The 17,511-nt window shown below is 39.1% G+C and overlaps 2 protein-coding genes across 2 annotated transcripts in view; one reads left to right on the top strand and one right to left on the bottom strand.

The window, feature by feature from the left end:
* osbpl6 (oxysterol binding protein-like 6) overlaps positions 1 to 17,511 on the bottom strand; it is a 792,463-nt gene that overhangs the window by 644,257 nt on the left and 130,695 nt on the right. The window lies entirely within an intron of this gene.
* The window catches only part of LOC119419737 (obg-like ATPase 1), a 50,016-nt gene that overhangs the window by 13,454 nt on the left and 19,051 nt on the right, over positions 1 to 17,511 (top strand). The window contains exons 5-7 of the mRNA XM_037687120.1: positions 8,548 to 8,723; positions 11,853 to 11,933; positions 12,251 to 12,348. Coding sequence (XP_037543048.1) covers positions 8,548 to 8,723; positions 11,853 to 11,933; positions 12,251 to 12,348 — 355 coding nt within the window. The remainder of the gene's footprint in view (positions 1 to 8,547; positions 8,724 to 11,852; positions 11,934 to 12,250; positions 12,349 to 17,511) is intronic.

The raw sequence follows: 17,511 nt of genomic DNA, 5'->3' as shown, positions 1-17,511 counted from the left end.
CCAGCATCTACAGTCTGCGTTTGACATCATTCAGTCACACTTATTCCATCTCAAATTGGTGCTAAATGCTGATAAAACCAAAGGGATGTTGTTTTCAAACAGAAAGTTGGTGCCAGCAGTCCTTCCATCTTTCTTATCTATGAATGGTGTTCCTACTGAGTTTGTAGATTCTTACAAATACTTGGGAATTTTGGTCGATGCACAGCTCTCTTTTAAACCACATATCGAGAACTTGATAAAGAAACTGAAACTCTTTTTCAGAAATAGATCTTGCTTAACTCTGAATGCCAGAAAACCTCTTCTAACTTTCTTTCTAGCCTATGACTATGGTGACATTATTTACATGAATGCCCTACAAGCACCTTGCTGATGTTGGATGCTGTCTACCACGGCGTGCTAAGATTCATAACTGGTTGTAACTACCGTACCCATCACTGCAAACTGTACTCATTGGTCAGTTGGTCATCATTATCTACATGTAGGCTCTCACACTGGTTCATTTTCATCTATAAATCCCTCCTTGGTCTGCTACCTTCTTATGTCTCCTCCCACGTCACGTCGTCAGTGCAGTTACAACATGCGCTCTCCGGCCATCATTACCTGCAGCGTTCCCTCAGTGTGGACTGAACGTAACAAAAAGGCATTTTCCTACTCAGCTCCTGTAACCTGGAACACCTTGCAACAGGAACTGAAGCTGTCACCTTAATTTCTTTAGGAGATTTTAAACATTTGATAAAGTCAATAGAAACATCAAAGCAAATGTGTTCTTGTTTTTAGTATTTTACCATGTTTCCCATATGGCACCTTGATTTATTGTTTTATAAACACTACTTTTGGTTTAAGTGCATTTTTACTGTAGTTTATTGTTGTCTGTCTAAAACAGGTCTCTCTTGTAAATGTGTCTTCATGGCTCAATGAGACTAATCTGTATAAATAAAGGTTGAATGAAAGTTGTGGTTGAGCACATGTGCACATTTAAACTTTGTGCTCCTCTAATTTGCATCACATGCTGTCACTTATATAAGGTAGATGTGTTTAAATATAAAACACACCATGTTCTCATTTATATTTTTGTTCAGAAATAGAACTGGTTCACTTTCATAAGAAATTAGCTTTCATAACAGAAAAATCTTGCATTACCGGTAGTTTAGTGGCAACATTTTTCTCTTGTACAGTATCTGCACTTGCACTGCATGATTTGAAGCAGAGTTTTGAAGGGAGGTTGTGAACAATTAGCATCTTACCAGTTGCATATAAATCTTTAAACAACCCCAGTTTGGAGAAATACAGTAGTTTATTTTTTTTTACCAGATAATCAAGAAAACAGCTTTTCTGAGCACGACCAAGACTGCAGGGTGTTGCTGCCATCTTTAAACATCTTCAGCTTCAACGAGTTCATCATTTTAAACTTTTACGTAGACATAATTTTTGCCTTCCACTGTTATTAACATGAAACGTCTGTGGTGCTTTAAAAATGCATGCAGCAAGAACTGCAGCTACAAAACACAGCAGCCCGGGGCCACTTCCAGCAGGAATAGTGGTAAAAAATGTTGACAGAATAATTATGGAACGCAAAACTGACAGCAGTTTAAAGGTTTATTAAATCATGTTTGCTGATGTTAAACTTGAAAGATTTGAGTCGTTTTATGATGGCAGCAGTCCACTTTGGTCTTGATCGCTCTTAAACTAGCTTTTAGCTCATTGACGTGGTCAGATTTAAATTCTATTTTCCCAAAGTAAGGCCATTCAAGGAGTAGTTTGCAACTATTAGAGAAATAAGTGTCCATGCTCTTTCCGTAGAACCCCTTCAAATATTTTGAACTATCCAATAATGCAATTAAGAGTCAGGTTTTCTTTCTTTTTGAGGCCAAGTTATTTGTTTAACAGTATCAATTGCTCTCTTCATATCTTCGACCATAAATATCCTGTCTTGATGACAGTTAAGTAGCTTTCAAGTTTTTGGTTTTGTGAATATTTCTGAGTAAACACAGTAATACTGCTTTATAAAAATCCTCTGCTCTGAGCATGTTGTGGTTCTTTGTTTATTTTGGTTGATGTTTTAACCAATATTCCAACCCTACAGTCTCAATTATGTGGTTGTGGTGGGATCATCCTCCTTTTGTGTGTTTTCAGACCATGTTGAGGTGCTGTCACAGCATTTAAATGAGCATTTTGCTTCGGCGAGAATGAAGAGTTTTTGTCAGCCTCCACTCATCGTGGATGATTAGAGAAAAATGTCTACCCCATCTTGACTGGAGATGGCCACAGCTCCAGATAACATGCTGTGATTGAAGGTCGCAATATTTTGAATTCTAATGGGCCTGCAAGATGAATTGCCTAAAATAGACTGTAGATTCTTTCTGCTTCCTCCTCACACATACACACACATCCTTTGCCTGTCTGCTGTGAAAAGAACCACTGGGAATGGCAAGGCCCGATGATCATAGAATTATTGGATGGTGATTCTACACCCTTCAAAAGGGAGTTGCTATGGAGATCTCGTTCCAAACTGTGAAATGATTCACCTTTGAAAGACTGGAGGGCCTGAAAGCTGAACACATCATTGTTCAGGTGGCAGTTGGTTAGGAAATTGCTGGTGTCTGTGCAATCAGCAGCACTATAGTAGTTAGGGATCTGAAAAGGTTTGTTCTCTGAATGATGTGGGACAACAGCGGTCTGCATATGACAGTTCCTTTCAATCAAGATGCTCTCTTGCTTTATCGGTTTGACAAAATAAATAGATTAACAGAGAATGAGCTAAAGAGAAAGAAAGTAAAACTGTTGTTTTCTTAGTTTTTGTTGCAGAATTCCCTCAACTTTTTTCAGCTGCACACAGATCAGGAATATCTGTACAATTTACCCCTACAGAAAGTTTTTTTCTCTGTTTCTGTGACTGATATCACGCATGTTGGAATTATGTACCTTCAAAGCCGAGACATAGCAGCTGTCTATATTATCTATGAATTGGGGACACCTTGTGGGGTACTTATATTCATCCTACTGAGTACTGTGATTTCACTGTGATGTGTTTTGAAAGATGGGATCATGCAGAAAACATGAGTGTATCTCTGATGGGCTCCAACCCACCATTTTTTGGTGTCAAACTGCTTTTTAGCACCCACCGTATTTGCCATAATTGACATTTGCAGAGAAACAAAACAGAATATTCCACAAACTCAGTTACAGAAGCAGAGCTGCTGTAAATTTCATGCATCGAACAATGAATGACAAGAAGCTATTTCTTGAATAAACATAAATACCTTTATGTATATTGCTAGTGTTTTTATATGCTGGAAAGGCATCCATAATGTGCATTTCCTGACAGACTCGTAAAATAGCTTTTACTGCTCTGAATACCAGGAGAATTGCGGCACTGAGTTTGCATGAACATTTTAAAAGCAGCGTCAGGAATGCAGGTTCTTTAGATGTGCTCTCACCCACCTTGCATGTGAAAACATGCACAGGAAGTAAGAAGTCAATGAATACTGTAATTTAACTGAATTGTGTTGACCACATATCCTCTCAAAGGAGGCAACCCAATCAGTATTGAGCCTTACTTTGCACATGTATCTTACAGAAAAGTACTGATTTAACTTGAGTTCTTAATGCTTTTAGTAGTTAAACTCATGCAAACTGGAGAAAAGGACGTTAATCTTAAGAAATTGAGTGAACATTTTCTTGAAGTTAATGCAAAATCATGCCTATTTGTTGTCTTGTCGTTCCTTAAAACATCACTTTCATTTGTAAATGTCAGTTCAACTTTTTTTTTTTTTTAATTTTTTTTTTTTTTTTGTTCCTCTCGGGCTACATCTGCCAGCATTGCTGCTGTAATTTGAACAGCTTACCCTGATCCCTAATCAGGCCATTGAACACAACTCGCTCTCTGGAGAATAATGCTATTGTTCTGTCGGTGAAGGAGCACCTGTTAATAGCGTCTTCATACGTGTCTGCATACACTGTTTGAACTGAGGCAGTAAAAATTGAATTGTGAGACAGACCTGACTCCTGAAAGAGGGCCTGTTTAATCTCTTCCCCCTGTTTCTGTGTGTTTTTATTGTCTTACATGTGTCTTTGTGCGGCGCCACCGTTTTATAAAGACTGTCTTCACTTTGTCCCTGACCCAGCTGGTAAAAGGACTAATTGTGGAGATTGCTCCATCAGATTTCTCCCCCTTCTCTTTCGCTTTATGCATTTGTTGTCCAGCTCTGAGCCTTGAATAGGAAGGTGGTAAAGTAGATGTGAATGTTAAATTAGCCGAAATGAATGGAAGCAAATTACTCTGGAACGAGAGGACGAAATATTGAGTGATCAGCTGCGCTCGCTCTTTGAAAACATGTTTGAGATTTTGATTTATTATTTATTTTATTAGGATGTTTAACGCTAGTTTAAAATATGCTAATTACCTTAGAATATGTTAGCAACTCATTACATTTATTTTATGTTTTTTATTTTATTTGATCATTTTAGCATCTTAACGCTGACAAAAACACAAAGAATGCAGCAACAGACTGATGCAGTGCATGAAATCTATATCACCATTGTTTATAATGTATGTATATTCTTGCAGCTAACAAAATGATTACGTTGCATTATATTTTCAGAGTTCACACAGACACAATAGCAAATTTTTATTCCAATCAGTGCTAAACAGGGAGCTGCTAAATTGGAGCAGCAAAACAATAATTCCACTGATTAGCCCCTTTCTGTGTGGCGTAAGTGAACTGTTTATACTGTGGAGTACCTCTGCAAGAGGAGAGGAACCACAACAGTCTGATTAGGCAAAGAGTAATTGAATAAGTTCATTTCACCATGAGGACAACGCACAGGATGACAGCTTGCACAAAAGTCTGCAGCTTCTGTTGACTTGCATGAGTAAAAAGGTGCAAGATGTTTAGTCGTCTCACATTTTGATGTTGAGCTAAATTGCAAATGCAATGTAGTGCACTTTTATGAAAAATCTAGATTTTACCCGACTTAAACTAGTGAAATAAATAATCTATGTGTATGAAAATTGCTTAGAGATCAGCATTGCCTATTAAGCTGAAAGTAGTCTGATCTTTTTGCTTTCTAAGTTTATTTACCAGAAGGATAAAACTCTATAAAAAGCAATAGTTAAATCAAAATCCATCCATATTTTCTTGAATAATAAAAAAAATAAATAAAAGCTAATTCTGAATTGTAGGAACTCATTATTATTATTATTATTATTATTATTATTATTATTATTATTAATATTATTATTAGTAGTAGTAGTAGTAGTAGTAGTAGTATAATTACAGTAGTCCCTCGTTTATCATGGTGGATCCGTACCCTGACCCCCCGCGATAAGTGAAAAACCACAAAGTATGGATACAGTAGTCCAAGTTCAAGTTCAAGTACATTAAACTTTATATTAAAGCTTTAGAAACCCTTCCCCCACTCTTGCAATGTTCTAAACTCTTAAACCTACGTCATTTTTACAACATACGTTTCTAACTTTTACTTACTAGCTCTGCAGAGCAGCAGTGGCTCTGGTTCTGGTCCAACTCTGTTCTATTACGACTCGGTTTATTTCTGCAGACCTATCCTGCAGCGATGAACTAAAAAAATCAGTCCTCTAAACTTTTAAACCGACTAATTTTAACAACATACAGTACTTATATGTAGGTACTAAATTTTACTTACAAGGGCAGAACAACAGCGGCTCGGTTCTGTCTGACCCACTAGATGAAAAAATGTCCAGGTGCAGCGTGATGAAGCCCACTGCTCCATCCAGCTTGACGTGTGTGCTGCCTCTCCAGGAGCAAGGCTGCCCAGGATTTAGTCCAGACCAGCACCGCATGACCAGAATCAGGCTGAACCCCGCAGCCATCTGTCGCCTGTAGCTCCCAGGATCCGGGTCACACTGAGTCCAGATCAACTGCAGCTCAGCTACTCAGCAGTGAAGATACAACTTGAAGGATGAGTTCAGCTTCAGGATTATTTGAGACTTTCCTGCCAGTCCTGTGAGCTGATCTTTACAGAACTTCTGACTTTGCTGCAAAACTTTCCCTCCATTTGCAGCAAGCAGCGGTTGGAAGCAGTGTTGACTTCTGGGAAGTGAACTGATGACTTCTAGGTGACATTGTTTTTTAGACTGGTAAAACAGTCTAATGAAAGAAAACTACAAAATGGCAGCACATTTTTATTATTTTTTTTAAATTTTATTTATTTATCTATGTTTTTTGAAAATAGTATGTACAGTACTGTACGTCCACAAACCGCCATAGAGCGAGTCCGCGAAAGTCAAACTGTCAAATACCAAATGTTAAATCTATTGGCAGGTAGGGTAATGTTTGGGAAGCCATTTTAATCAGAAACATCAATGCAAACTTCTTTTTTATTTGTTTATTGAATACTTTATCAGTATTATAGTAACTATGATGCCAACCTTCACCGAAAAATACTTTTACTTGTTGAAATATTTAAAGCTGGAGAAAATTAGTTGAATAAAGGACACCCAAAGAACCGTGGCACTCCTATTACTAACTTGTAGTGATAAATCACAAACACAAGCAGGCCATGAATTGAGTCACCAGTTGTCTTTAAGTCATTTTCTTGTTGAACTCTACAAACTTCACTTCTTTGGGGTTTTGAGTGATCAGAATATTTCACGCAGCTGAATCAAACGACATTACCCATCATGACAACCACGCACACTGATGAATCGTCACTATTTTCTGCATGTGTCACTGAGATGTAATCTCAGAGAGCCTCACCTGTCAATGCTCCTTCACACACTCAGGTGTCAGCCCATAAATAGTGACTCCTGCTTCATTCACATTCCAGGCATTGTGTCGCAACACCGCAACATTTAAAGACAAGTCATCATCCGCCCGACATCCTCACAAATTGTTGACAGCTTTATGACAATGTGTTTCCAAGTCTCTCTGCAACATGCAACAAAAGAAAGAAAAACATACAAGACAAAGCATCGGGGTGTCATAGCACTAGCACTTAGTGTAATATTTAAAAAGCATAAATACAAAGCTACTCCCATATTTTTATTTTATTTTATGGCTACACCGTTTTTTAAATGTTTATCTTTTTTCCACAAATACTAGCTTATTAAACATCTAATAATAGTTATAAGGTGTTACTATAACACATCACAGCTCTTAGAGCCATGTTAAAGGTGTTGTAAGAATATTATATTACAGAAATAGTTTGGATCTTTTGAAGCCATAGTTCTATGGAAAGGTTATTACATAATCTTACTTGTTGTCTAAAGATATGACCTAATTTTGGAGAACTATACTATAATTCTTACCAGAAGGACAAAATAACAGCTAGTTTGAATAGAGAACAGACAGTCAACAGCCTCAGTACTATTGGCATGTACATGATCTATCTATGCTCAGCTCACATACAACTGAGTATAACATGAACGCTGTTCTGTTACAAAAACAGTGACAAACAAAACGGTGTCATACAAAAGTGTAGCGTTAAGTCTAATCCACTTTGCTCTTGACTCCACTTGGTCTGGTTGTTGGCCTGTTAGCAGTCTGGTTATGACTAAACTCCACTTTTTAAAAACAAGTTTGTTCAAAAAATCTATCTGCAACAGGTGAGATATTTATTGTTCACAACCTTTCTATAGAAATTTATAAAACGATTTGAACTAACTCTTTAAGCACACGCAGGAATAAAATATGATTGAATTCAGATTCATTCTAAATGGCTAATCTTTTACTTTATTTGTGTTGTTGTTGCTATATTGCTAACTATCTTTAAGTTTGTATTAAAATATATATATAAAAAAAAAAAAAGGTTGCGCTAAAAAGTGACCAGATTTTTTAGGTTATAAAATAATATAACATTTAGGACCACTTCAGTTGCCACCATTAATGTTGGGCTGTTGCTCTCGTGTGGCAGATGTACACCCATGCGCCCCTCCACTCCCCACTCCCACCCCTGCAGGAAAATCAGAGAGGTCCTGAGAGCCGCCGCTGGTTAAACGGTCTGCTTCAGAGCCTCATTACCTAATCACAGCACAGCCACAGTTAAGATGCACACGATCAAAAGAAGCCCGTCCTCCTTCATATGAAGGATGGCATTGTTTTTATTTTGAGCTACATTTGGTGGCACGTTTTAAGTTTTATACAAAGTTTTATTGAACATGCATCACTTTACATGCCATGTTGACAAGTTGTTGTCCTAAAACCAGCCTTTGTGGTACTTTGATACATATATTCCTACATTTCCACTTGCACACTAAAGAAGTATTAGTAACATTTCTAAATTTATGATTGTGTTTGTTATGACTTCCCTGCAGCTCCCACAGTGCTTTGTATGTGGATGTCTATTTTTCCTCACATTCTCAGGAACAACTAATGATTTTTTTTTTTTCTGAGCTGAATCACATCACTGTTTCACATTTGATCTCAGAAAGTCAATGTCATTGATTTAGCCGCTTTGATTCTGTGCTTTGTGCCATGTGTGTTCACATGAATCAGAGGCATTGTTGTTGATGGAAATTATTTTTTTTAAACTTTTTTTCTACCCTGTGTTTGTGTCCTGTCCCTGCAGGAGCTTTTGAGGATGAGGATATCATCCACGTCGAGGGGACGGTGGACCCAGTGAGAGATATGGAGATCATCCACGAGGAGCTAAGGATGAAGGATGAGGAGATGATCGGCCCCATTATTGACAAGCTGGAGAAGACGGCCATTAGAGGCGGTGACAAGAAACTCAAACCAGAATATGTGAGTCAATGTCCCAGCAGACCCTTTGCTCCCCCTCACAGCAAGGCACAAATAATAACCCTCCCACACACATGGCCATGGAGAAAAAGTATTTTTTTTTATCTCCCTCCAATAGGTCTCACCCCTCCCCCTGGCCCATTTTTTCCTTCTCTGAGATTGAAAGTGATCAGGGGTCAGGGGTTTTCTGCTGTAGAAATCATTAATAGAGTGTTACTTATTCAGCTGCCGACCCTGGGTCACAGTACTGGGCTAATGAAAGTGTTTCCACACGGCTCTTTTCATCTAAAGTAATACTCAAATCATGGCACAGCTCTTGCTCATGCTTATACTCCTACAGCAGCTTGGGGAAATTGTTTAAGGCCATACAATGTGTGACACATATGCCTATAACTCGCTATGAATACTGTAAATGTTTAGGATCGTCTTTGACAGAGTAATGTTTCTCCTGTTCTCCGAGGTGCAGGTCGCAAAACGCAAGGTAAGCTGCAGGAAAGAAAAATAACAAATGTTCATCCTGGGAGTCGGATCAAACTGTTTGTGCATTCATACACATTCAGATGGTTATACTGTTAAGGTAATGAGGCCGGTAGAGCAACTTCAGCCGTGATTCTGATTGCAGGAAGGGATGAATTGGTGTGCAAGGAATAGGTGGCCTTTCACTTGGAGCAGCGTGCCCAATTTCTGATCCCAACAAGCCGAGGCTCTGACCACTCATTAAACTAACTAGAAGGGCTATTTCACCTGCTGCAGACTCCCCTGTGACTGGTGGGTTTGCTTCAGATGCCCCACCCTCCCCTTCCTTTCTCTCCTTTTCAGCCAGCAGCAGCACCTCCCAACATCCCAGTAGCCCCCACAGACAGAAACCATTCAGGCCAGGCAGGTGGCCGCTTACTACCATAATTGCTAACAATTTTAGGCAATGAATAAAAATAATCTACATTACTTGTCAAAGGTTGCGCACGCGTCGGCGAGTGAGGATCTATAGAAGGCCTCTCTCGATGGCGAAGAATGGTGACTATCAAAGGCTGCTCTAAGCTCTTAGATGGGAGGGATTAAGTGATTGTGCCGGATGAGATCTGGGTTGGACATGCTCGACTGTGCACAAGCTCACGTGCACATGTTTATGTCATCAGCTATTGACAAAAATTTAAGAAAGCACTTATAAAAATGGAATGTAAATTGCCTGCAGTTACTTTAATTTACATCTTGGCTAAGTTGGACAAGGATTTAATCAATGGTCAGTGTCATTAGATGTTACAAGTAGATTTAGAAATTTAATGACATGAAATATAAATATGAAGGCAGCTTATTTAAATTAAGAATGGTGACTATCACAAAAAATCTTTTTCTTTTTTTTAATTAATTGAAGCTATTTACACTCAGGTCTAGTGATGGACACAAGTTGTTTCTCCTGTTCTTAAACCAAAAGGTGGAAAAATGGTGATTGGTAGACAAATGAAGACAATAAACACTCTGGAGCCTAAATTAAAAAAAAAAAAGTGTAAAATATTCTGTAAATTAACTATTTATTAACATTATTTTGCTAAAATGAAAATATCTTGACTTTTTAAATGCACTTCATGTAAGAAAATATATTGAAGTCTGGCAAAATTTTTATTAGAACGGCTGACGGTAAAAAAAAAAAGGATATTCGAACATCTTATGTGATGGAAGCGCAATTTGAATAAAAAACTGAAGCTGTTCAATAATAATTTTTGTTCACGTACTGCTTTCCAATGAACTCATCAAAATGTCTAAAAATTGCTTTCAAGATAATAAAAAAAGCCACTTATTATTCTGTTGTGAGTTTAGGACAAATATGTGCATGCATGGCTGCGACGCTCATAAGTATGCACGGTTGTAAATTTATTTTGTCAGCGCTGTGTTTACAAGAACAACGTTTCATCATCTTTGTCCACACGGATCCTCGCAAACCCTCTCCTCACCAAACAATAATAAGAAACCGGCCCACCAGCGGCGCTTCATGGTGGCAAGCGTATGTGTTTGACCCCTGTGGGACCTATATGCCTTTTATTAACACCTGCCTGTTAGAGGAGCGCTGCAAGGCGGCTGCGAGCTGATGAGGGAAACCTGGAGCGGGTTCAGCCCGTGTCACCGGCCGTTTGCTGTTTCCATTTCACAGATGATTAATCTCTCTGTGAAGACTTGGGCCGGCGCGGGCGGAGTGTATGCAGCTCTTCCTGCGCCCTCTCCCGCTGGCTGCACTCTGGCTGCCCGACTAAAAGGCCTTTAGAATTCCTGCGGAGAGAGATGTGCAGAGTGAATGCAGCTGGCTGGGGGTCAGCATGTGGAGCTTTTTCTGCCATTGTGTAATTGAGGCTCTGGCAGGATTTTTTCCTCAGTTCTTTCAAAAGGGAGTATGATTGTGAAGTGCTGCAAGGGGCTAAGGGAAGGGGGGGAAGGAGGTAGAGAGAGTGTTGCAGGGGGTGGGGGAGTTTTTATATGAAGGGGGAGGTCAAGTTGACAGGAACAAAAAGAATGTGTTCCGCTAATTTCTGTGGGGCTGGATCAACAATAATAGGCTCAATTTCTTTATTACAAATTTTGTAACGACCTCCCTCCCATTTTCACACCCTTTTCCGCTTCCAGATCCTGTCAAGACCCAGTCCTGCCTGCAGTCCCAGCCCACAAGTGCATCAGTAATGAATGCGGCGTGCATAGCTGTAAATGCTCAATGTTTTCAGAAACAGCAAATAATTAGCACTGCACCTCACGAGTGCTTGTTCAGTGTACCACTACGTTGTGTAAAGTGCCCGAGGAAGGGCCAATAATTTACACCTTGCTAACCAACTTCCAATTAGTTTCCCGCTCTTTCCAATTGCATCTCCCTTCTCCGTCCTTTTCATTAAACAGTCCCAGAGGAATATTGATGCATAAAGCCGAGGCTCAGAGAGACACCCCAGAAGGCATTTTTGTAAGGATTTAAAGAAGCAAAGGGGGTCTTGTTCATGCCATCCCTACTCCTGAATGAATGAGAGCAGGAGCCATTGTTCACTTTGGCATCAGGATGCCATGCATTTAGGAAATAATTACCCCATACCCTGCTGGGTTTATTCTTTTTCATCTCCTTTAATGGCTCCTTGTTCGTTCTATTTTAACCCCAAACAGGACGTTATGTGCAAAATAAAGAGCTGGGTAGTGGATGAAAAGAAACACGTCCGCTACTATCGTGAATGGAACGACAAGGAGGTAAGACTTTGATGTTGGATCACGTCACATTTATTATTTATCTCGGCACATCTTTTCATGAGCCTTTATGTTTTCCTCATTTTGCCTTTTCTGCAAAACGCAAGCTAATATGCATAGTCTGTCTTTTGTGTAAAATTTAACTTTTATAAACGCTAATGACATCTGGCCAAGCTGATCTTGATTCAAGGCTTCATAGTTGTCCCCCCCTACAGTGCTTATAATTCCATTTAGCTTCATTTGTCTCTCTCTGTGTTGTCCTCAAAAGCCACTTTGGAAAATAGTGGATTCGCAGAACTTGTCTTTTTTTTTTCCTACAGATTGAAGTGCTGAACAAATACTTGTTTTTGACATCCAAACCAATGATCTACCTCGTTAATCTTTCTGAGAAAGACTACATAAGGAGGAAGAACAAATGGTAAGTGTTTGAAAGAAGAGAAGGGCGGGGGCAGACTTGCACGCACTAATCACCACCAAAGAGCTTTCCCTCTGCTTATGCGAGGAGTTAAATTTATTTTAACTAACTTTGACTAAATCTGCAGTCAGCTACACAAATTGTGCACCACACCTCCACCACCTCCACCACCATAGCATCCCCTCCCCCCTGTGTGCTTTCATTTGCTGGCATGTGAAACCGAGTGCAGTCTCCTGCTGGCAGAAGTGTTCATATCTTTGAGAGAGGATCTGCCTGGAGGTGGCACTAAGTAAACTCTAACACAACATCCAGCTCTGCTAACTGTAACCGGCCTCCAGACTGTGCACTTCATTAGGCACGCACTGGCATATGGTCTTCATTTTCCCAACCAAAATTCTCATGTGATATCAAAGAGGAGGATGGTTTTCAGTGACAAAACAAGTACATTTAAAGCCCAAACAAGTGATTAATAATGTCACGGAGACGAGCGATGAATCACAGTGACAGATATTAACTGAAATATTTCGCTGCAGATGTTTGGTTTTGTCTTCACATGTTGTTGCCCTTGCTTTACAAGAATTTCTTTACAGCTATGAAACGTCCACGCCCCTGCGAGACAGCTGTGGAAGTCTTGATAAATACATGCACGCTCGGTGTTTGTTCCGAGCTAAAACACAGAACTCTGTGCAACTTTTGTCGCAGACGCACATTCGGATTGTTTAATGGCTAATTAAAGGCCTAGCGTTCCTTGAAGGAATGCAAATCACCCGCCGCCCTTCATGACAAGTTTTAGACGATCATCTTACGTCGAGAAATGATGGGCTTTATGATCAGATCTTGTATTATCCCCAGTTTCATGTAAGACTGCAAGATATCAACCACAAAGTATGTGTTCTGAATGATGCTCAGCTACTACCACACAAAACTTTATCTCAATATATGTAAAATACACTATAGCTGTTTTGCTGGTTAGCTGTGATCTTAAACTGAACTGACTTCAAAATTTGATGAATTATGATTGTACATAAAGTGGTTACTTTCTGAGAGTTTTATTGAAACCAGTTCAGACAAACAGGGTTGACTCCAACACTTAAAGCTAAAGTGTTGACCAAAGGTTTTTAGACAATGAGTAGCATTTGAAGAATGTGTTGAGACAACCAAACCAAGGTTTAGGAACAAATCTGAAGGACTGAGTTGTTGACATTTTTGTTGTGTTTTAAGGTCAGTTGACGAACATCGAGAATTGGGTTGGTTCCAAAAGATAATTGAACAAATGAATGATCAACCAATGAATAGTTCCTGAAAGTTTCAATAAAATTAAACCAGTGGTTCATGAAGCGTTATGCAGACAGACTGAATTGACTCCAAATATTAATTAGCAAATTTAAAACAAAGATCCTGTGCATATTATTAGAGTTCAAAATATGTTGCCGTCAGTTTTAACCACTATCACCCTAAAGTTTAAGTTAATATCTGTAAAGTGTAGCAATTTTTATGCTTTGTGTCAGTTAGCTGTGGCAGCCATCTTGAATTGAGTTCCCTCCAACAATAATCATTTGTAAACTCACAGCCAATGATTTTGATGATTATTTGATGCAAGTTTTGTTAAAATTTTAAATTTGTCCAAATCTGCTATTTGGGCAATAAAGCAGTGGTGTATTCTACGTGATACGCAGGTATACAGCGTATACACACTAGAAAAGCTTAAAAATTTCAGTATACCCATTTAAAAGTGCCCAAATAATACATGGCATATCATTAGGCGCGTGTCACTGATGCAATAAATGGCAGTTAAACGCTTCTGTAACAATCTTTCTGTATACAGCACTTGTTTATTACATTTGCTTATCCAGCAAATTATTGTATAATTCAGTAGTTACTACTTAGTACTTCAACATGTTTTGCTTTGATACTGTTTTATAAATTCTATAACACGTTTTTAATGCAAAGCCAACTTTTGTACAAAGTTTGTTGTACATTTATTCAATAATAAGCATCAGAGAAATTTGGAAATGCTCAATATGCTTAAAAATCAAAATCAATTGACAACTACGTTGTACTAATCTATGTACTTTGGTTTCTAAGCACAGTATACCCACTACAAAAATGTAGACTACACCAATGCGATAAAAATAACTTAAAAATCGATAGTGCAGATCTTTTGATGTTGGGTTCTGTAGAAAGTTTGTGAACAAGTAATATCTTACCTGTCGTAGATAGTTCTTTAAATGACCACAGTTTGAAGTGCAGTTTGATTCTGGCTAGACTTTTGTCGAACTTGTCAGTAGCTTTTCAGTCTGGTCAGAAATAAACTTAAAACTCACAAATTTAGTTCTTTCAAAGCGCTATCTTCAACAGGTAAGATGTGAATTGTTTGTAACCGTTTTGCTTAACCCCACGTCAAAATATCTGAACCGTTACACTCTCTGTGCTTCCTGCTTTGAGGTTCTCCTCTTTGGCAGAAATGTTGTCACCTGGCTGCAGAAAGCGTCTGACGTCCACCCTGTCTTCACCCTTTTTCACACTGCAAGTACTTTGTCAATAACGTGGATTTTTATCACACTTTTCCTATTGGCTTTCAAGCATGCTATGTCACCATTTATTTATTTTACAAATTTTGGTTTTGTGCTTTACTTGGCAGCATTGTAACACAAGAGTTGTTTACCTGTGACTGTTAAAATGTTCCTGTCACAAAAGTATAACTGTCAAGTGGAGGGAGGAGTAAAAGCTCATAAATCAAGTGATTCATGACAAGTGGAACATCCGTCATCAGTAGGAAAATAGTTTTCCTTTTTTTTTTTTTCATGTTATGTGTGTGTATGTGTGAAACGCCATAAATCTTCGAGTGTTTTAAACAGGCAAACAGTAGTGCTCAGGTGTCCCGAGGGCTCTGCGATGAACAATGCTGACATCAAAGTGTTGACATTTGACAAGTGATGAGTCACTTCCCTTGTCCAGAGAGGAGCTCACACCTGTATGGAGATGATTACAGGTAGATCTAGCTGGCCCTAATTGTACAATAAATGCTGCTCTCAGCCCTAATGGCAGCTAGTCTGCTGCAGAGACGCCAGACTGCCATTTGGCTGTCGCCATGCTCTCGTGTTTTTCCACCAGCGCAGTTGAGATGATGATACGGTTAAGAACTATTCAAAGCAAACAGCAAGTCAAATTGCAATCTCAGCTTTAATGTGTCGAGGAAGAGAAGGTGAGTCGTAGAATTAGGCAAATAAGCCAATTTTTTATCCACATCCCTCAGAATGTCCATTCAGGCCATTCCACAGGTTCACATTTTTGTGTCGTTTTGCAGAGTGCCGTTAAATTGGAAGTGTTTCATTGAGCGCATGCTTCCCAGTAAGTTTTAAGTCAACGTTATCAATTTTAGCAACTTGCATAAAATACATTACTATTATTACGCCATCTTTCCACGCAAACAGATGATTACGTTTGCCTCTTTAACAGCATCTACCTCCAAAAGCAGCTAAGACAGATTTTTTTTTTTTGGAGTATGCGGAAACACATACCAAGCCGCCCTTGTTTAGACAAGAATACACAGTATTAGCCTTAGCAAGCCATCATTAATGGAAGGATCAGACGAGGAGCAAGGCCTCCTTTCATCCTCAGGTTCTCTGCTGGAGACAGAACATCATTTACTGTTGAGAGGAGCACATGGCTCCAATCCTATACAGTTCATGTGTATGAGAATGCGTTCATGTGCATGTTTGAAGTTTGTCTCAGAGGCGACTCCACACTCATTTGGATGCTGGTGTAATTGCAGTGCGGAGATCAAAGGCGAGCGGGCCGAGTGATGTTCCAGAGGAGACTTTTACCACACAGCCCTCTCCTCTGTGCAGAGGGGGGCCGCCCGCTGCTCACTGCTCCCCTCTCCCCTCCAGCCATGCACTGCCCCCTGCACATCTCCGCTCGTAAAAAATGATTAAGACTGGATTTGTCATGTGTTTATGACTGAGAGGCATTGCGTGATAGGGAATGGCATCTACAAGAGTCTATCAAGAGGCTGTTTCCCACTCTCCCCACGGTTGGTGAGCTGCACCACATACCCGAACTTGTGTGGTCATTAGAGCACTGTTGGTGATGAGATGGCTGCAGTCCGTCAGTGTCGGCATTTGTCACAGGCCCTCTGAAATATTCTTTATATTACCACTATCACTTTATACATGGTTTAATAGGTTCTGTTAGCAGATATTTATTTAATCTTCCTCAGAGAACAAAGAGCAGCCACAGTTTGTGATGTGGCAAAAGACACTCTTGAGAATATTCCAGTTGTGCGCTGAAATGTTTTTCTTATTTGTCATTTCCTTTTTCTGTGTTTTTTTTCTCCTTTTGGACAATGTGCATTAAAGTAAATTGGCGCCTCTTAAGTAGATGAGTTGACCTTTAAGGAAACCAGCAAGCGTGACCTGTCTGTGAGTGCTTCTGCCGAGTGGTTTCTCCCAGTGAGTGAAAGAACTGCAGGGTACCATCGCTTGGAGCTTTTATTAACTCTGTTGGTCTGGGTCTGATTGTCTGTCTTATATGCCAGAGTGTGTGTGTGCGTGTGAGAGTGTTTGTGTGCTATAGGTAGTCTATTTGGTTTGTTCAAACTTATTTCTACTCACTCTCAAACTTTTTTAATTACACACTTTTCGAGCATCATCCCCCATCCAGTCTGCACTACAACAGATACTTTATTCTTTGCATCCTTCATACTTTATGTCAATATTTATGCACACATTATTGTTGTTATTTCCTCAGGTATACTCCTTATTTGGTGTAATTTAACTCATCACTAGTATTAACTGTTTTAATCAGCCATGGTGTTAAAAAAACAGAGGAAAAATAATGTGCTTTATCATCTGAAGCAGCTTTCTGTTCACCTTAATTAGTTTGATCTTAACAAATGACTGGTTGGACTTTTGTATAACCCATGGAATAAATAAAAAGATAAGGATATACGATTTTTCTCACACCAATAATAAAAAATGCCAACAAATTTACCAAATTCAAACCAAAAGGATGCATTATTTCAAAGAATTAACACAAACATTGTAACAATACATCAACTCGCTGCTCTGAATACTGAGAAAAACATTTAAAAGCTGAAAGAAATCCTTAAAATTACCTATCTATCTATCTATCTATCTATCTATCTATCTATCTATCTATCTA

The sequence above is a fragment of the Nematolebias whitei genome, chromosome 13, assembly GCF_014905685.2.
Source record: "Nematolebias whitei isolate Nwh7 chromosome 13, NemWhi1, whole genome shotgun sequence".
Lineage (NCBI taxonomy): Eukaryota > Metazoa > Chordata > Actinopteri > Cyprinodontiformes > Rivulidae > Nematolebias > Nematolebias whitei.
This window is presented reverse-complemented; position numbering and strand designations above follow the sequence as displayed.